We start from the raw sequence: 20,837 nt of genomic DNA, 5'->3' as shown, positions 1-20,837 counted from the left end.
TCGACGTCATACGCATTTCCCCTCCACCCCCCACCCAAGGCCTGGGCGGACGGACGCAGAGCGAGCTGACGTAAACGCGCTGTCCCCTGGCGGACGGCTCTCTGGGGCGAGTCGCAGTCGCGTCTGATTGGGCGGCTGGAGGAAGAGGGGGAGGCAGCCGGCGACTGAGTGACAGCTTCTTCATCGCGGAGTCCGGCCCTCCTGAACACCGGCCCGAGCCACATCCGGCTTCTTCGCCGACACATTTTCTTTACGCAGCGCTCTGCTTGTTCGACGGAGAGAAACCCAGCAAAGCGGGACGACCCAGGGGGCACGCCGAGTGGTAAGTGGGGCAAGTCGGGCCGGGCCTCGGGCCTGACGAGCCGGCTCTTTCACGGCGATTCTTCTTCCCCCCGCCTCCCCTCCCCCCCCCCTTCCTTGTTTTACCCTAATGTCTACCCTGGGTAACTCTGTGGGCCCGGGGCTGGCGGGGAGTGTAACAGAAGGCCCCGGAGGCTGCCGCACTGCAGCTCTGCCTTGTCTGTGCGGCCTCTCCATCCGAGCCGATCCCTCCCAACTCCGCGCCGAGGCCTTGCTTCGCCTTCCGCCGGGGATCCTTGTGCCTTTGTTCCCCAGCCCGTGTGTGTGTTTTTTTTCTCTCTGTTGCGCGTCCGTTTTCAGCCTCCCACAAGGAGGGGGGGGGGGGGAGGGAGCCATCTGGCTGGTGAATCCGAAAGGGCATTTCAGGTTACATCATCTGTATGTGAGGTGGGGGGGGGGTGAAGCGAGGAAAGGAGGGAGAAGGATTTCCTCCTTCCTTCCCTCCCCTCCCCTCCCCTCCCTTCCTTCCCCTCCCTTCCCTTCCCTCCCCCCCCTCCCTTCCCTCCCCCCCCTCCCTCCCTCCCTCCCTCCCCCCCCCTCCCTCCCTCCCTCCCCCCCCTCCCTTCCCTCCCTCCCTTCCCTCCCTCCCTCCCCCCCCCTCCCTCCCTCCTTCCGCCCCCCTCCCTCCTTCCCTCCTTCCCCCTCCCTCCCTCCTTCCTTCCCCCTCCCTCCCTCCTTCCTCCCTTCCCCCCCTCCTTCCTTCCCTCCCTTTCTTTCCTATCTGGTTCCTTCTCTCTTCATTCCCCCCCCCCCCCCCGCCAAATCCGCAAGACTGCAGCAATGCAGCAGAGTTTGGGATTGATTTTTTTTTAGCAGTGACTTTTATAATCCATAGCTGGAATTTGGTTTCTACTTCGCGAGCCGCTCAGTTTTTTTTTCTAACATTCCCCGTCGTTTTGAGGATGCCTTTGTTTCCCCCTCCCCCGGGGGGGGGGGGGGAGGTATAATTACGGAAGAGGAAGCGCGGTGATCTTGGGCCTTCTCAGAAGGGTGCAGCGTGCAAATATGGTTGTTAAGTTCGGTGAGCGTTGGATGAGCAAGATGCGCTGTCCAACTGCATGAGTAAGCGGATACAACTTCCTTTTTTTTAAAAAAAACCCAACAAAACCGGGGCAAAGCACAGCCAGTATTTACATCCAGTTTTACACCAGTGGTTGCTATTAATTGTTCCAGTCACCACCGTTTTAAAATATTCCGTAGCATGATTGTGCCGTACTTCGCAATATGCTCCGAATCCGAAGTGCAAAAGCATGCTTGTGTAAATACTTTTGGATTATGGGCTTTTGTTTTCAACACAAAATATTTTTAAACTTTCGGTGCTTTGACAGCACTGAAACAATATCTTACCTTCAGAATTTTAGTTTCCATTGCTTCATATATTTTTATCACCACAATGGATGTGATTTCTTATCCCTTTTTAAAGAAAGGTTCAACCTCTAGTCAAACGTCTGTATCTATATATTCTTTTAAAAAAAAAGGTTGGTCTAAATAAAAATCCTGGAATAGCCCAGGATTTCCTTCTGATTGCTGTTCGGTCACTATTGCTGAAAATTATGTAAATAATCATCTGATGAGTATAGAATCTCACACCATTATGATGTTTTCCTGGTTGAGTGGCTCGTTTATCAACAGTAATTCCATTTCTTCTGGTCCTTGTCAAGCAGTGTTTAATATTCACTATTGAGAATTTAATTTTAATGTTAATATCGTTGTTCTGGTATCTGTATCTTAACAATTACTCTTGAAGAAATTCATAACCTCTGCTGCTTTCTTCAACAAATTTTGAGTAACACCTTTTGCTGGCTGAAGAAATATTATAATTTTAAACACTTCAAATATAAGATGATGCTGAAGGATACCTTTTGGCCCATTGTACCTGGATGGTTCTTTGCAAGAATTACAGCTCTGTAAACACTTTCCTTTTCGAGACTTTATTTGATTCCCTTTGAAAAGGCAGTGTAACTTAGGTTAGATCTCTTGCCCATACCTCCTGTAAACAGTTTTTTAGTTTCTTTAGGTTCTTGGGTTACAGTCAATCCCAACATCCCCAAAAAACCATAACCGAGCCAACGTATTCATTGCCATTTTCTTACATTTGAGGTCGAATGTACAAATTCAAAATCTGTTTAATTTCTATACGTAAATTTCTGTTAAAGATTACATATACCTATTGATAATCTCTTTTACTCATTTTCAAGACTGTTTCCATTAATTAGCATTTTCCAGATATCTCTTCACGTTGTCCTGGCTTTATTTTCCGAATTAGAAAAATATCCATTTACTTTAACCTCGGCCGAAAGCTAACTCTCCATCAATGCTAATGCTTCACCTTTGATACTCTGGCATGATTCTTAGCAGTCACTTTCTTCTGTGGCCCTTTCGGATGATCATGTACCATACCAACTGTACTTAGTTTGACTGTAGGAGTAAGCGTAAGCTATCCAGTCCGTTAAGTCTTTTCAGCCATTTAATTTGACCTTGATAATCTGTACCTGTTACTCCATTGTTCCACATCTATGATATTCTTGCCTTACAAAATTTTATTTCTCATTGTCTAAAAGTGCAATTCATGCATGGTCCATAACTTTAAAGGGAATGTTCCAGAATTCCACCAATCTTTTCCAAAGAATGATCTAGCATAGAAGGAAGCATTTGGTTCACTATGTCCCTTTTTATGGTGCTGTTCTAGTTTTGAGATATTTGAATATTATGCTTAATAACTTTAATAATTGTGTTCATAAAGCACCTATAACACTTCAAAGGATTTCAAAAGGTGCTTTGTGAACACAGTTTAAAATTTTGGATCCCCAAGATGCCAGATTTGGTGGAGCACAGAGATTTTTAAAGTCTTGTAGGACTGGAGTAGATCATAGACATGGAGATAATGAGCCCATGAGCGGATTCAAAAGCAATAATGAGAATTTTATCAGACTTTTTGATGACTAATTTGTGAACTGGGGAAATAGAATTTGGTACAAGTTAATATGAACCCAGCTTATCCAATACTCTGTTTCGCTTATGTAGGCTGGAAGGTGAATGGTATCTCAGACAGTTTTGGAATAGATAACGAGTTACGAATGAAGGTTTCCATAACAGGAGAGCTGCAGCAGAAACAGAAATTGGTAGTCTCACTGAAGTGAAAGATGCTTCCTGCAGCTAGAAGCGCAACTCAGTTATGATTAGTTGGCCTGGGAGAGGTTTGTGATGGCATTTAAAACAATGATGTTAATTCCTAAGGTTTTGGACAGAACCTCTATTCTCCCCGACAAACAAAATGAAAAGTAAGAGTCAGTTTAGTGGTCAGGTAAGGTGCTGGTGAGATGACATCGTATTCCACACTTGGGCTAGTTTTGGATTGCAAGTGATAAACACAGAAGTTGCAACAGCCAGAAATAGATTTTTGGGATCTTCAGTAGCAGTGAAAATTGTAGGAGTTTCTGTAGTTGTGGATTGAAGAGGTAAAATTGTGAGTAGGCCTATACAGTTCAATCTGTGTTCAAGATTGTGAGAAATTTGAGAAGTCGTAGGTTTCAGATTATGACCTTAGAAAACTATGTGTGGAATGATATAATAACGTTTTTGGGGAAGGGGACCCCATTTTCAGAGTCATAAAAATGTACAGCACGGAAACAGACCCTTCGGTCCAGCTCATCCATGCCAACCAGTTAACCCAATCTAGTCCTACTTGCCAGCACTTGGCACATATCCGTCCAAATCCTTCCTATTCATATACCCATCCAGAAGCCTTTTTAAATGTTGCAATTGTATTAGCTTTCACGACTTCCTTTGGCAGCTCATTCTGTACATGTTCCACCCTCTGAGTGAAAAAGATGCCTCTTAGGTCTCTTTTATATCTTTCCCCTCTCACCCTAAACCTATGCCCTCTAGTTCTGGACTCCCCCCACCCCAGGGAAAAGACTTCATCTAATTATCCTATCCATTTCCCTCATGATTTTATAAACCTCTATAAGGTCATCCCTCAACCTCTGACGCTCCAGGGAAAACAGCCCTGGCAACATCCTTTAAATCTTATCTGAACCCTTTCAAGTTTCACAACATCTTTCCGATAGGAAGAAGACCAGAATTGCATGCAATATTCCAACAGTGGTCTAACCAATGTCCGGTACAGCTGCAATATGACCCCCCCCCCCCCCCCCCCCCCCCCAACTCCTGTACTCAATACTCTGACCAATAAAGGAAAGCATACCAAACACCTTCTTCACTATCCTATCTACCTGCGACTGCACTTTCAAGGAGCTTTGGACCTGCATTCCAAGGTCTCTTTGTTCAGCAACACTCTCGAGGACCTTACCATTAAGTGTAAAAGTCCTGCTAAGATTTGCTTTCCTAAAATGCAGCACCTCACATTTATCTAAATAAAACTCTATCTGCCACTTCTCAGCCCATTGGCCCAGGGTAACAAAACATTCAAAGAACTTAAAAGGGAGGTTGTGGAAATGATGATTAGTTTGCAGTGAGAGAGGGATCAAGCTTTTTTTTTGTTAGGAGAGGTCTCAGTGGAATTGCAGGGATGAGAGGCAGCATTTAAGAAGAGAGAACACACAAACATTTAATTAAGGGCAGGAGCGAAAGCTGCATGATCACTTTAGTGAGAATAGATTGAAAGCAGCAAGAACCTAGATAATGATGTGAGCTCAGAGCTCAGACAGGTAAAACAGAATTTAGAGATATGCATGAAGTTAGGGATCATGCAAATAAAGTTTTAAAATCACACAGACCAGGTTATAGTCCAACAGGTTTCATAGGAAGCACACTAGCTGTTGGAGCGCCACAACCACCTGATGAAGGAGCAGTGCTCCGAAAGCTAGCGTGCTTCCAATTAAACCTGTTGGTCTATAATCTGGTGTTGTGTGATTTTTAACTTTGTGCACCCCAGTCCATCACCGGCATCTCCAAATCATGCAAATAAAGGTTCTCTTTGCATTCCACCTTATTCATGAGAATAAACAATAGCAGGGCCCAATGGTGTTCCGTGTTGTCCAGCCAAACCTGACGGTGAGAGTCGGCCATTGGTGACTATGGACTTGAAGTTGATATTCCTTCGGCCTGTGGGAACTAGAAATGAGAATATGTGGGAAATGACTATGGTGAGGGTATGAAGCCTGATTGAGTAGATCAGTAGCTGCAGCAATGTTCTAATGAATACTGTGCTGCAGGTGGTGAGGGAGGTAAAAACAATACAGCTGGAAAAAGAAAAGAAAAGAATTTTAAGTCACCCATTTGAGGGATTTTAACAGAGAGGTGTTGGGATGAAGAATGAGAAGAGGGTAAAAAGAAATCATTCTGTCTGAGTTTGATATTAACAGACATGAAATTATAGCATGAAAAGTGTGGCATGAAAAAAATGTCTGAAATTATATGGAGGGAGAGATCTTGAGATTAAGGGCATTGAACTCAGGAGAGAGGACGATGAATTTAAACTGCCACAGGATGGCCCCAAATGTGCTATATAAATGCCAGGTGTCTGTCTTTTTTGCTGTGTGCCCCCCACCTCCACTTCTCTGCCCTTCCTCTGGCGGACCCACACACAACCCCGCCCCACCCCCCCAACCCCAATCCTCTGCCCTTCTCTGGCACCCCCCCCTCCAATTCTCTGCCCTCCTCTAGCGCTCACCTCCTCCTCTGGCACCCCAACCCATTGTCTGGCACTCCCCACCTTCCTCTGCCCTTGTCTGATCCTGCCCCCCACCCCGCCTTCCTCTGCACACACCACCCCCCCGCCCACCTTCCTCTGCCCACTCCCCCTCTGGCCCCACTCTTTTCCCCCCCCCCTCACCTGAATGTTCTGCCTCATTAATTATCTTTTGCACCTATTTGAAAGTAGTTATATATGTTTGTTGCTTTTTTGTTGTACATTTGACTTTGTTCAACTCAACTGTTCAATAATAAGAATCAGTTTGGAATCTGACACCTCTTGCCCCTTACTTTTTTTAATCCTTGCTGTTTCTCCATGCTCCCTATCTGGTTTCATATGTGTATTTGACCCATGTCTGGCCAGGTACCAAGTACTATAAGTCTAAGTGATGAGGGTGAGAGGTAAGAATGTCTCTCAAAATTATTTATCTCTATCTCTTCACATCATGTACCCAATGCACTGCACCATGTGACAATTTTCAACAATTGGGACTCCAGAACTTGAGCCAATAGCTGTGTTTTTCCTTCTAACTCACAGTACGTGCTGTGACTCTGCATGTGTTAATAACTACATGAAAATTAAGTTACTTTGTAAAAATCCAGGTGATGAGGCATAGAACTCAAACCCATCCTTAGTGCTTTTTTTTAAAATCACTTATTTGTGGATAAACATTCCAATCATCATAATTTTGTCTCTTCCTTTTTGTAGAAGTAGTTAGTTCTCACAAACTGAAAGCAATTAAAAATGCCTTCCTTTAGCTGTATTCCCAAAACTTGAATTTCCACATCAGCTATATATTACACATCAGCTGTTACTTAATTCAAGCATGACATCTAAGTCACTAGATGATCTGTGATTCTAGAAAATGACTTATATTAATTATAGAACAGGTTTTATAAAATTATATACAGTATGAAGTTCTTTCCATAAATTATATTTTTACAAACATCGCCTGCGTATTTCTAATTAGATTGTTGCCAATCCCATAGCCCAACAGTAATTCTCATTTTATCAGCATGATAAAAACACAACTCTTACTTAATTTGAAAAGGTTAGACAATGTTAAGTGATTTGACCAGAAAAAGTTCTATTCGGCAAATTAGAAAGTTCACGTATGTAGTTATTGAAGTTCACTTCAGATAAGTTAAGTATAAAATATTTTCCTGCTGTGTTTTTAAATGCAATAAAAGTCTCAAAGGTATTTGTTGTGCGCAATGAAACATTGTTGTTAAAATCATTTCATTTATCTAAACAACTTTGTGAACTTCCATTAATTAGAACTATTTGAAATATAAGAACCAGGAGCAGGAGTAGGCAATCTGGTCCTTTGCGCCTGCTCTGCCACTGAATAAGGTCATGGCTAGTGGGCTCAGATCCACTTACCCGTGCTCCCACCATATCCCTTAATATTTTTTTGTTAAACAACTACCTTAGCTTTAATTATATAAGCAGAAAGCTCAACAACCTAAAACAGTCCATCATTTTGCAGTTGCTGATGACATGAAACATTAAAATTGCAAGAGTCTACCTTGCAAAGTGCTTGAGATCAACGCACGGGCATAAAATTAAACAGAATTCCACTTTCAGGATGGTTTTCTGTTAAAGTGGAAATGGGCAAAATTAACTACCATCTAATTCAGCTAGCAATGATTCAAAGGTGTATTGAAATCTTAACCTTTTGGTTTCAAATCCTAGTCTGGGGATCAGTGACCTTTTGTAGCCTGAAGAATTTTTCTCAGCATGTCTCTCAAAGTTTTCATTTTAATACAAAAATTTGGCATTTCCAAACCATGTACAGGATGATTGGCAAGTTACACACTTCAATTTATGTATCAATAGAAAAGTTAAAATCTGATTGAAGATTTGTAGCTCGGGTATCTGTTGTTGTGGTTCTGCTCGCCGAGCTGGAAGTTTTTGCTGCAAACGTTTCGTTCCCTGGCTAGGGAACATCATCAGTGCAGTTGGAGCCTCGTGTGAAGCGCTGCTTTGATGTTTCTTCCGGTATTTATATTGGTTTGTTCTTGCCGCTTCCGGGTGTCAGTTTCAGCTGCAGTGATTTGTATGTGGGGTCCAGATCGATGTGTCTGTTGATGGATGTTCTTGCCATTTCCGGGTGTCAGTTTCAGCTGTAGTGGTTTGTATATGGTGTCCAGGTCAATGTGTCTGTTGATGGAGTTTGGGGATGAATGCCATGCTTCTAGGAATTCTCTGGCTGTTCTCTGTCTGGCTTGTCCTATGATAGTGGTGTTTTCCCAGTCAAATTCATGTTGCTGGTTGTCTGAGTGTATGGCTACTAGAGATAGCTGGTCGTGTCGTTTTTGTGGCTAGCTGATGTTCATGGATGCGGATTGTTAGCTGTCTTCCTGTTTGTCCTATGTAGTGTTTTGTGCAGTCCTTGCATGGTATTTTGTAAACTACGTTAGTTTGGCTCATGCTGGGTATTGGGTCCTTTGTTCTAGTGAGTTGTTGTCTGAGCGTGGATGTTGGCTTGTGTGCTGTTATGAGTCCTAAGGGTCGCAGTAGTCTGGCTGTCAGTTCTGAGACGCTCCTGACGTATGGTAGAGTGGCTAGTCCTTTTGGTTGTGGCATGTCCTCGTTCCTCGGTCTATCTCTTAGGCATCTGGTGATAAAGTTGCGTGGGTATCCGTTTTTGGCGAATACCTTGTATAGATGTTCCTCTTCCTCTTTTCGCAGTTCTGGTGTACTGCAGTGTGTTGTGGCCCTTTTGAATAGTGTCCTGATGCAGCTTCGTTTGTGTGTGTTAGGGTGGTTACTTTCATATTTTTTGACTTGGTCTGTGTGTGTTGGTTTCCTGTGTACCCTTGTGGTGAATTCTCCGTTGGGTGTTCTCTCTACTAACAAGTAACCACCCCAACACACACAAACGAAGCTGCATCAGGACACTATTCAAAAGGGCCACAACACACTGCAGTACACCAGAACTGCAAAAAGAGGAAGAGGAACATCTATACAAGGTATTCGCCAAAAACGGATACCCACGCAACTTTATCACCAGATGCCTAAGAGATAGACCGAGGAACGAGGACATGCCACAACCAAAAGGACTAGCCACTCTACCATACGTCAGGAGCGTCTCAGAACTGAAGCCAGACTACTGCGACCCTTAGGACTCATAACAGCACACAAGCCAACATCCACGCTCAGACAACAACTCACTAGAACAAAGGACCCAATACCCAGCATGAGCCAAACTAACGTAGTTTACAAAATACCATGCAAGGACTGCACAAAACACTATATAGGACAAACAGGAAGACAGCTAACAATCCGCATCCATGAACATCAGCTAGCCACAAAACGACACGACCAGCTATCTCTAGTAGCCATACACTCAGACAACCAGCAACATGAATTTGACTGGGAAAACACCACTATCATAGGACAAGCCAGACAGAGAACAGCCAGAGAATTCCTAGAAGCATGGCATTCATCCCCAAACTCCATCAACAGACGCATTGACCTGGACCCCACGTACAAATCACTGCAGCTGAAACTGACACCCGGAAGCGGCAAGAACAAACCAATATAAATACCGGAAGAAACATCAAAGCAGCGCTTCACATGAGGCTCCAACAGCACTGATGATGTTCCCTAGCCAGGGAACGAAACGTTTGCAGCAAAAACTTCCAGCTCGGCGAGCAGAACCACAAGAAAAGTTAAAATAATAATCTGTTTTGTCCTTTTAATATAATTGTCAGTAAAGTTATCTTTTAAAAGAATAATTTTTTTCATTATTAGTTCTCGTATTTACAAAAGCCTCTCATTCAGTCAGAATAATTTATGATCATAGCATTGAAATACAATGGTTACCATTATGTTACCTGTCCTCAAACTAAAAGCATTATCAATACCATGCTCTGGCAAAAGTGCTGAAACAAGTTCATTTTTTAAAAAAAAAATTCTTTAAAATAATTTGTGACCACAGCATAGAGCATCAGGATTCACATTTTATCAGCATGATTAAAACTCAATTCTTATTTGTGTCATATTTTCAAATTAAATAAGTGTTAAGTGATTTAACTAGAAAAAGTTGAACTGCAAATGACTTGCTGAAGAGTCCCAGGTTACAGACCCATGTCCTAATCATTTAAATGATGCTCTAACCCCTCTTCATTGTAGATATGCTAAGACATTCTGAAATGGAATTAAATTTCTTTCAATATAAGCCTTGCTTAATATATGGTGTTGCACTTCAATGCTGGAAAGCCTTTTTGCAAGAAACTTTACAATATATTTTCGTTACCACATTTAAAATTGAAACATGATAAATATTTCAACTGTTTTTGCTAAACTCTTTTTGTGATATTTGAACTAGGGTGGTACTTCCCAAACCCCTGAAGCTCGAGTGTTTTGATTGATATTTCAGCGGAACTGATGGGTAGAAAGTAACTTCGGTGGTGGCCCCCCAGTGCTTAACTCCACGTAGTCCAAAAAATTAAGAATAGAGCCTTTTCAGAAAGAGGTCAAACACCTCTATATGAACAGGTGCTGAAAGTTTAATAGTGTTCCGTAAATGGCAATTGATGCTGATCAGTTATTAATTTTTTTTTAAAAAGCTCATGAATTTGTATTACCCAAAGAGTGAAGAAGATGGTTCAAGAGTGGGTATATGAAGTTAGGTCATACATCAGCCATAACTTCATGTGAGGGCAAAACAAATCTGCGGGGTTAAATGTTCTGCTCTCTTCAGTTATGAATAGGTACATCAAGGGAGGAAAATAAATCATACTTAAAAACAAACTAAATTGTCACAACATTAACCTTGAAATACTGACAGATGACAGAGGTTGTTAGTTGTCCATAGAACCCAAATTAATATGCATGTCTTTCAGTGGACTGTTGAATCATGAATGTTGCTATGCAAGTTTGTTTTGAGAACATGAATAATTTGTAAGGTGGTGGACTGTGATATTTTCCATCAGGTACTGGAAATTTTTTTTCAGCAGACTTTTAATGTCTTTTGTCATTAGTAACTAAAAGATTCTGAAGCAGAGTTAGATTATTTTGTCACAAGCAAAATACTGTCAGCAGTAACTGGGTGCATTACTAAAGATATAATCCTTTCCAAGCAAAACCAAGCTGTTTTGATTCCGATATTCTGAATGATAATTCCTTGCTGGCTGGCTTATTTTTACTGGGTAAATTGTTACCTGTACATATGTCGCTTCACTGGACTGGTTATGGACTTTAGCCACATAGAAAGCAAATATAACACGATCATAGGAATGCAAGTAGCCAAGCTTTGGAATAGCTTGTATTGGTGGGTCTGAATATAGATATGGTATGGGAAAAAAAATACTCTAATTGTCATTTACAGATTGTGATTAAGACTTGCGACCTTCAGCGAGAGATAGAAAAGAAATACTTTTCTCGTAGGTTAAAGGTAATTATCAAATATCACGTAAATTTTATTTCAGCTATATCTCAAGATATTTTCTCAACATGCAAATGTCCAAAATGTTTGGATACGTTAAATATTACCATTGATTATGATCATCTAAATTAGGAGCAGAAATAGATTTTCCCCCTTTATGCAGAGTTGCATATAAGCCTAGATTTTTTTTTATTTAGATCGTAAGCAGCTGCATCACACCCATTGCCAAAATCCTGTAAAAAAAAATTGGCCAGATTTTATGGACACTGGGAAAACTAAGATGCTTGTAACTGACTTCCAAATCGTCTGCAAAATGCTCTAAAAATACTGGGCTGTCTATTTCATTTTTTCTGAAGTTAAAAGTTAAAGTTAAATTGAATTCGTTGTCAGATCAAGAAGATTTTCAGACAAGATTATAAGATGCTACCGTGCATGTTTTTCATAACATATTGAGCTTTTCTGTTTTCAGCCTAAAATTGGCATTACAAAAATGTTCTCGGACAACAGAGGCTATTCAGTTGTACTTATGACTTACATCATAAAAACCCAGTTACACCTCATTAACAGGATGTACCTCTTTCAGGACCTCAAATTGATTACAGCCTTCAAAGGCTACATTAGAAATGAGAAGCAAAGGGAGGCCATTCATTGCACCAAACTTGCTCTGCTATTCAGTAAGATCATAGCTATGTGGACTGGCTGAGCTTCACTTTCCTTCCTGCCCCATTTCACCCTTAACTCTTTGGTGGTCAACAAACAATCTTGTTCAGTCTCGAATTTGCTCAATTACCCAGCCTTACTATTCTTAATAATCTTACCTCCATCTTGAATAGGATACTTCTGAATTTAAAGTGTTCTCCCCTCCAGTTAGTTTTAGATTCTTCCAAAGAAAGTACAGTCAAGCCCCCCCAGGATCTTATGCATAATAAGCTCATCTTTGACTCTTCTAAACTCAAAAGAGCGTAAGCCCACCTGTTCAACCTTTTCTCATTGTATGGTGCATTCCTTCCAAGAATCAAGCTTGGTGAATCTTCTCTGAACTTCTATTGGTTAATTTATTCCTCCTTAAGATCAAAAGTGCAAGGTACTCCAGACACAATTTTAAAAATGCTCTCTACAATTATATTTAATTTTCCCAACTGTTTTGCAATAAAGGCCAATTTCTGATTTGCTTTCCTGATTATTCTGTCAGCATGCTAAACTTTAGTGACCCGTGTGCAAGAGCACTTAGATTCTCTTTATTACAGCTTTCTGCATTCTCACCACTTAAAAAATTTGCAATTTAAACAAATTTCAACAATTTTTGAAGCTGTTAAATTCTCATACTCTCTTCAGGTTCTTCGTAATTGTGTTAACTTGCTACCCTGTCAGTGGATGCTGGGGAAATCACAACTCCGTCTCTTGGTTACTTTGTGTAGTATACTTTTACTACTGATTTGAATTGCATTGCATTCCATTTATAGTTTGTAATGTCATCCTAAAACAAAATGTCTTTTATTCCTATCTCTGATTTCTGTAAGTCAGCCAATCCTCCAAATGACTGACCTCACTCACTCACTCGGGAGCAGCGGTGGGAAGGGGTTTAGGGAGCGAGGGTGGGGTTGGACCGGAGTGGGGGGGGTCGGGGCCGGGGTTGGGGTCGGGGTCTCATGCACTGTGCTGCTGCAGTCTCCTCAACGAGGAGCAGACTTTTAAAACTCTGAGCCCCAGAGGAAAGGCATTTAATCGACTTTCTGAATAGTCGATTATCCGAACAAAATAATGCCCACCCATCAAGTTCAGATAATCGAGTTTCCACTGTAGTATTCAGCAGCCGAATTGTGGTGTACTTGAAGCTAAACTCTTCAGCTTGACATACTGCCTGGTCACTTACTTGAAGAGAGGAGCATGAGATCCTGACTAAATGTTATGGTGGAATCAAAGGACAGCCACTTCTGATGTCTTTTATGACACCAAATTGGCCTGCATGTATTTAATATACATGACATTTTAATATAGGCCAATTTGCTTCAGTCTCTTCTGGTCCCGATGCTTATTTTGGATTAAGCACATGTATGTAGCTTGAAGCTATTATTAAGTATTTCTTCTAACAAATCATTTAGAGTCATAGAGATATACAGTATGGAAACAGACCCTTCAGTCCAACTCGTCCATGGCGCCCAGATATCCTAACCTAACCTAATCCCATTTGCTAGCATTTGGCCCATATCCCTCTTAAACCCTTCCTATTCATATACCCATCCAGATGCCTTTTAAATGCTGCAGTTGTGCTAGCCACCTCCACTTTGGCAGCTCATTCCATACATGTGCCACACTCCACATGAAAAAGTTGTCCTTGGGTCCCTTTTATAACTCGCCCATCTCACACTAAACCTATTGACCCTATCCATGCCCCTCATGATTTTAAAACCTCTAAGGTCACCCCTCAGCCTCCGCTCCAGGGAAAACAGTCCCAGCCTATTCAACCTCTCCCTATAACTCAAATCCTCCAACCCTGGCAACATCCTTGTAAATCTTTTCTGCACCCTTTCAAGTTTCACAACATCCTTCCGATAAGAAGGAGACCAGAATTGCGCACAATATTCCCAACCCCATACTCAATACTCTGACTTATTGAGAGAGTTGCATGCCTGTTGTCCACAGCTGATCTTAATTTTTGTTCATAATGTGAAAGGGTACCAACAAATGATAATGAAAAGCCTTCTCATTTAACCACCAATGCCCATAAATGAATATGAAGCAGAGCAGGAAAGATTTTCAGAAATATGAAACTGCTTGATTAGTGGAGAAGGGAGTGTTCCTTGGCTGGTTCCATATGACTTAATTTATTCTGTTGACATTCAAGGTTTTTTACAGTTGTTTTGGCTTTGGTAATGAGTTATTCACTCCCCTCATTCCACCCCTAATTGCTCTCCTGGCATCCTTCATTCCAAATGAAACACCTTCCACCCCAAACCCCACCTCACCATCAGCACCAGGAAATCATTCCCTCTAGGCAATGAATCATGCATTTGGCAGTGTCTAGGAACAAGAATCTGCCATGTGTGAACATGCTTGTGTTATCACAGTTGCAGCACTGGAGATGCTGCAGCTGAGCTCATATTTACTCCCAGTGAAACAGTGGTACTGTTTAGTGAGGACAGAGTTGGATGTGGCTGTGATTCATCCTGTGTTGAGCAACCTGATATGAGTACTAAACTACTAAATTGATGCCACCGAACCAACATTGTTGCAGTATCCCTCAATTATTGTCAAATGTGCTGCGTGTTCTTGACGTATCAAAACAAGTACAACTTTAAGTCTTAGAAATGCCTTGTTATTGAACTGTATGAATCACCTGTCAAACTTCAGGATTGACTGTTTTTCTCCATGTATCATGTATTTGTAAGTATATCTGCATTTTTGTGGTGTTTAAAATAAGAGTGAAAAAAGTTTCAATGGAAGTGAAGACTTTAAGTTTGTTCATAATGTATATGGGGTACCAACAAATGATGAAGAGCCTTCTCATTTAACCACCACTGCCCACAAATGAGTATGAAGCAGAGAAAAGATTTTCAAAAATACAAAACTGTTTGATGAGCGAAGGGAATGTTCCTTGAATTATCTGGCTGGTTCCATATTACTTAATTTATTCTGTTGACATTCAAGATTTTGTGAAAGTTTTGAGTTTGGTAATGATTTCCCCCCCCCACACCCATTTCATCCCCAAACGATTCTTGTATCTCCATGCCTTTACATCTAGATTACTTTTTAACTCAATTCAACATTGTCATCAACAAATCAATTGCTTTTTATTTTGCAGAGAATTTATTTACAATTTGATTTTATACAGTCATTTCCAAATCGCAGTCCTATAATTAACATTTTCCTTAGATTACCTTATTTAGTATACTTCACAATGCCAGAGTTGAGGCAACCCGTGTTGACTGAAATAATCTTTCTAATTTGTAGTTGGCTTGGCAAGTATAATTTCTCCTCTATTCCTGATGAAGTGCTTTTGCCTGAAACGTCGATTTTCCTGCTCCTCGGTTGCTGCCTGACCTGCTGTGCTTTTCCAGCACAACTGTAATCTAGACCACGGTTTCCAGCATCTGCAGTCCTTGTTTTTACCAAGTATAATTTCTTATTAAGTGAGAGAAAGGAATTGGCTTATCATTTCTGGCATTGCTTCCTTGCAGGAGGTGGCTGATTTTGAGGGTGATCCGAGCTGTGCCAGACTAGATGAATTTCCATTGAAATGTCAGAGAGGTCAGGCCAGAGCACAAAGGTAAAGGATGGGAAAACCAAGTATGCAACACTTAACCTGTTTAACACGTACAAGGGGAAATCAATAGAGACTCAGAAAAATTCAGGTGAGTGTATTTTAGCTTGAGTAAGTTATTTCATCATTATGACCATCAATATTGTTGCACCCCTTGACCTTGGCATTTTCTTGGAATATTGAGTGGACAGTCGGAACTACTTTCTTACCTCCTTGGTGCTGAAGATCTAGATTACGTTGTTATTTTTCTCTCTTGCGTGCACACCACATGTACACGTGTCACTTTTCTCTTCCAGAATAGCTGTTTTCTTGGTGCCACACCAGAATTAGAGAGTGTACGCATTGTGATGGGAATTCTTCACATTTCTGGAATTAGTATATTGCAGCAGTGGCATGATTTTGTTGTTGTAACATACGTTTGGGGATTGGCCAAGTACCTGAAAACACTGGACTAATATGTTACTTCTATTCTGATATGAATATAAGAAATAACTAAGTTGTTGCAAGGCAAGAACAATGTGCACATATTAGCAATTTTAAAAAAAAGCAACAACCAACATTTTTAAGACTGAGTCCTAGAACTGTACGACATGGAAACAAACCCCTTGGTCCAACTCCTTCATGCTGACCAGATTTCTTTAAGCTATCTAGTCCCTCTTGCCAGCATTTGGCCCACATCTCTCTAAAGCCTTCCTGGACAGGTTGGACCGAAGGGTCTGTTTCCATGCTGTACATCTCTATGACTCTCTTCATATACCCATCCAGATGCCTTTTAAATGTTGTACTTGTACCAGGCACCACCACTTCCTTTGGCACTTCATTCCATACACGTGCCATGCTCTGCGTGGAAAAAGTTTACCCGTAGATCCCTTTTATATCTCTCCCTCTCACCTTAAATCCATGCCCAGTAGTTTTGGACCCCCACCCCCCCAAACCCTGGGGACAGGACTGTAGCTATTCACTTGATCTATGCCCTCACGATTTTATAAGCCACAGTCAACTTTTGAAAGTTCTTGCCTAATACCATCAAAATTGTCCTTCCTCTAATTTAGAACTTTAACTTTTAGATCTGGTCTATCCTTTTATGCAGACAGTGACGGCAAATTCTTGATAAAAGACTGCACCCATGTTAAGTTATTTGTGATGCTGAGAAATTGAGAAGGAAGTCCTGTTACATTAGAAAGATGGCCGCAATTGTCAAGGAAATCTGTCCTGCAAAATACAAGTCCTACATCTTTTGGCTCTTAATATTTGGTTATTGTCCTCAGTTGCAGCACGACATGGATTACAGAGCCTGGGCAAAGTGGCCAGCTCGCGGCGCATACCACCACCTGCAAATCTTCCAAGCCTCAAAGCGGAGAACAAGGGAAATGATCCTAATGTGAATATTATACCAAAGGATGGGTCAGGATGGGTCACCAAGTCTGAACAACAAGAGGAAAGGTAGGTCTGCAATAAAGATGTCTTCATAAATCATTGTGCACACTGAGTGCAATTAGTCAAAATGAGTGTACATCTAATTGCAGCTTGCAAAGTACACTCTTTTTAGTTAATAAAAACATTAACTTTGTTTATGTTATGAATATGGTAGTTTTGTCAAGAGCACTAATTGGTGTAGCATCCTTTTGAGGCTAGGACATTGTCATCTCCAGAGGATATATTACAGAGGTCAATTATTTTCTTTCCCTGAGGAAAATGTCTTTCTTTTAAAAAGGTTGAATTTTACAAAGTGCTATGTATTCTTCAAATTCCTGATATTACAGCATGTCATATGAGAAATTTGAAACTCTCGATTTTATTTAAAGAATTGTTATCTTGTTATCTCATTTCTGAGAACATTATGGGAAGCTAGAGAAGTGATTGCTGGGCCTCTTGCTGTGATATTTGTATCATCGATAGTCACAGGTGAGGTGCCGGAAGACTGGAGGTTGGCAAACGTGGTGCCACTGTTTAAGAAGGGCAGTAAAGACACGCCAGGGAACTATAGACCGGTGAGCCTGACCTCGATGGTGGGCAAGTTGTTGGAGGGAATCCTGAGGGACAGGATGTACATGTATTTGGAAAGGCAAGGACTGATTAGGGATAGTCAACATGGCTTTGTGCATGGGAAATCATGTCTCACAAACTTGATTGAGTTTTTTGAAGAAGTAACAAAGAAGATGGATGAGGGCAGAGCAGTAGATGTGATCTATATGGACTTCAGTAAGGCGTTCGACAGGGTTCCCCATGGGAGACTGATTAGCAAGGTTAGATCTCATGGAATACAGGGAGGACTAGCCACTTGGATACAGTACTGGCTCAAAGGTAGAAGATAAAGAGTGATGGTGGAGGGTTGTTTTTCAGACAGGAGGCCTGTGATCAGTGGAGTGCCACAAGGATCGGTGCTGGGCCCTCTACTTTTTGTCATTTACCTAAATGATTTGGATGTGAGCACAAGAGGTGCAGTTAGTAAGTTTGCAGATAATACCAAAATTGGAGGTGTAGTGGACAGCGAAGAGGGTTACCTTAGATTACAACAGGATCTGGATCAGATGGGCCAATGGGCTGAGAAGTGGCAGATGGATTCAGATAAATGCGAGGTTCTACATTTTGGGAAAGCAAATCTTAGCAGGACGTATACACTTAATGGTAAGGTCCGAGGGAGTGTTGCTGAACAAAGAGACCTTGGAGTGCAGGTTAATAGTTCCTTGAAAATGGAGTCGCACGTAGATAGGATAGTGAAGAAGGCATTTGGTATGCTTTCCTTTATTGGTCAGGGTATTGAGTACAGGAGTTGGGAGGTCATGTTGTGGCTGTATAGGACATTGGTTAGGCCACTGTTGGAATATTGGGTGCACTTCTGGTCTCCTTCCTAGTGGAAAAATGTTGTGAAACTTGAAAGGGTTCAGAAAAGATTTACAAGGATGTTGCCAGGGTTGGAGGATCTGAGCTACAGGGAGAGGCTCAACAGACTGGGGCTGTTTTCCCTGGAGCATCGGAGGCTGAGAGGTGACATTATAAAGGTTTACAAAATTGAGGGCATGGATAGGATAAATAGACAAGGTCTTTTCCCTGAGGTTGGGGAGTTCAGAACTAGAGGGCATAGGTTTAGGGTGAGAGGGGAAAGATCTAAAAGGGACCTAAGGGGCAACCTTTTCACGCAGAAGGTGGTACGTGTATGGAATGAACTGCCAGAGGATGTGGTGGAGGCTGGTACAATTGCGACTTTTAAGATGCATTTGGATGGGTATAGGAATAAGAAAGGTTTGGGGGGGATATGGGCCGGGTGCCTACAGGTGAGACTAGATTGGGTTGGGATATCTGGTCGGCATGGACGGGTTGGGCCGAAGGGTCTGTTTTCATGCTGTATATCTCTATGACTCTATGATAATTATGTGATTGACAGGTTTTCATTTATGATGGATAGCATTGAAGTTTTCAAACTTCTTGCGCTAAAAGGTGGTTTTAAATAAGACAGTTAAAGAAATAATTATTGGAGTGGCCCAAATTAGTATACTTGCTGCTAAATGTCTTTTGGTAGAAAAGAATGGAACTGTGTGTTCTTATAAAGGAACTAATAATGGAAATTGTGATTTCAGTAACAGTACTGCTGAAGCCCAAGTACAAGAATCCCAGCAACCCAGTTCAGAATCCCCGGCCCCAAGCACCCAGGAGGTACCAACTCCAGTTGTGAAATCCTGGGCCCAGACTAATAACAAACACACTGGCCAAGGAGATGGTAAGCATCTACAAACTCAAACGAGCCAAGATCTGACTTTGGTTCTCGGAAGTTATATTTGTTGGTGTAATGTATATGCTTTTTGAGTAATATTAGGAGATTGATGAATGAGTATTTGTGTTGAGCTTTCAGAGGGGCAATCTTTTTCTCCAGTCCCATCCAACTAATCGATCCACTTTTTATCAGAATCATTCTTCAGACAATCACTGGCATGCACAGTAACAAGTGGTATCAACTTTTCTAATTTTTTTTTCCCTTTTGCATCCCTGACACTGCAGTGGAGGGTGTCTGATCTTCACTGTCAATTAGGCCATCCTACCTGGATCACTACATTAACCCTCCTTCAGATTATGCTACTTAAGTTTCTTTTATTTGTCGTTGCGAAACAGGTTCAATGTATGAAATGGTGACGGAAGTAGAACATTAATTGGCCTGTTGCACAAGAATAAAAATGCAAACTTTTCACTTCCTTGAAACCACCCTTGTAAAGTACCAATCTCTTAATACCTTTTTGTTACCCAAACACAGGATGTTGAGGAAGTTAAAGTCTGGCACATCTGTGGAGAGAGAAAGAGTGAAGGTTTCAAGTCTGGGTATGACTTTGCAACTGAATGATGTTGGAAAATAGATTCCCTTTTATGTTTTTGACAGAGGCAGATGAGTAAGAGGTCAGGTAGTGTAGAGGCCCACTGTAAAGATTTTGTTTATCATGGAGAAAGGAAAAATGTAAAAATGGTGTAAATTAAGGTGTGAAAGGGAGAGATTGGTCATTTCTACTAAATACAAAGTAAATAAGACACAAACACAACATGGAAGAGAAAGTGAGGACTGGAGATCAGAGCTGAAAATGTGTTGCTCGGCATGGCTGAGAAGAAAAGGATATACAATAAATGGAGAACAAGCATATTCGGATAGTTTCTGAGATCGTTCAATTCAGTATTGATACCTGAAGGCTGTACGAGTGCCTAAGTAGAAAATGAGATATTGTTCCTTGTGCTTGTGCTATACTTCATTGGAACATTGCAACAGGCCAAAGACACAAATGTTTTGGCTTTGTGATCTACTGTCCCACATCATTCTCCTGTTTCTGAAAAGGATGGCATTGTTCTTCTACAGATCTTGTCAACTAATTCATGCCACCTGCAATTTTGGGTTTGTTTTTAAACTGATGATTGCTTCAAATTCAGTCTTAACTAATTGACCTCCTTCCACCTATCACATCTCCATCGCCCCTCCCCCAAGTCCCTCCACCCTACCTTTTATCTTAGCCTGCCTGGCACACACTCCTCATTCCTGATGAAGGGCTTATGCCCGAAACGTCGAATTTCCTGTTCCTTGGATGCTGCATAACCTGCTGTGCTTTAACCAGCAACACATTTTCAGCTGTAATTGAATGCATATAAAATATACATGCATGTAATATAAGCTATAACTGTCTTGCAGTCAA

General features: G+C 41.5%; 1 protein-coding gene across 8 annotated transcripts in view; it reads left to right on the top strand.

Moving 5' to 3' along the window:
• The first annotated feature begins 201 nt into the window (after positions 1-201).
• prrc2c (proline-rich coiled-coil 2C) overlaps positions 202-20,837 on the top strand; it is an 84,659-nt gene continuing 64,023 nt past the window's right edge. For 7 of the 8 annotated variants that reach the window (XM_060830147.1, XM_060830142.1, XM_060830144.1 and 4 more), the window contains exons 1-4: positions 202-322; positions 15,590-15,763; positions 16,941-17,115; positions 19,251-19,390. In XM_060830147.1, coding sequence (XP_060686130.1) covers positions 15,649-15,763; positions 16,941-17,115; positions 19,251-19,390 — 430 coding nt within the window. In that variant the 5' untranslated portion in view covers positions 202-322; positions 15,590-15,648. Of the gene's footprint in view, positions 323-11,353; positions 11,421-15,589; positions 15,764-16,940; positions 17,116-19,250; positions 19,391-20,837 lie in introns of those variants that run through there. The other variant, XM_060830141.1, reaches the window with a different exon arrangement.

The sequence above is a fragment of the Hemiscyllium ocellatum genome, chromosome 9 (genome assembly GCF_020745735.1).
Source record: "Hemiscyllium ocellatum isolate sHemOce1 chromosome 9, sHemOce1.pat.X.cur, whole genome shotgun sequence".
Classification (NCBI taxonomy): Eukaryota; Metazoa; Chordata; class Chondrichthyes; order Orectolobiformes; family Hemiscylliidae; genus Hemiscyllium; species Hemiscyllium ocellatum.
The sequence above is the reverse complement of the archived record's forward strand: the minus strand, read 5'-3'. Positions and strand labels throughout refer to the sequence as shown.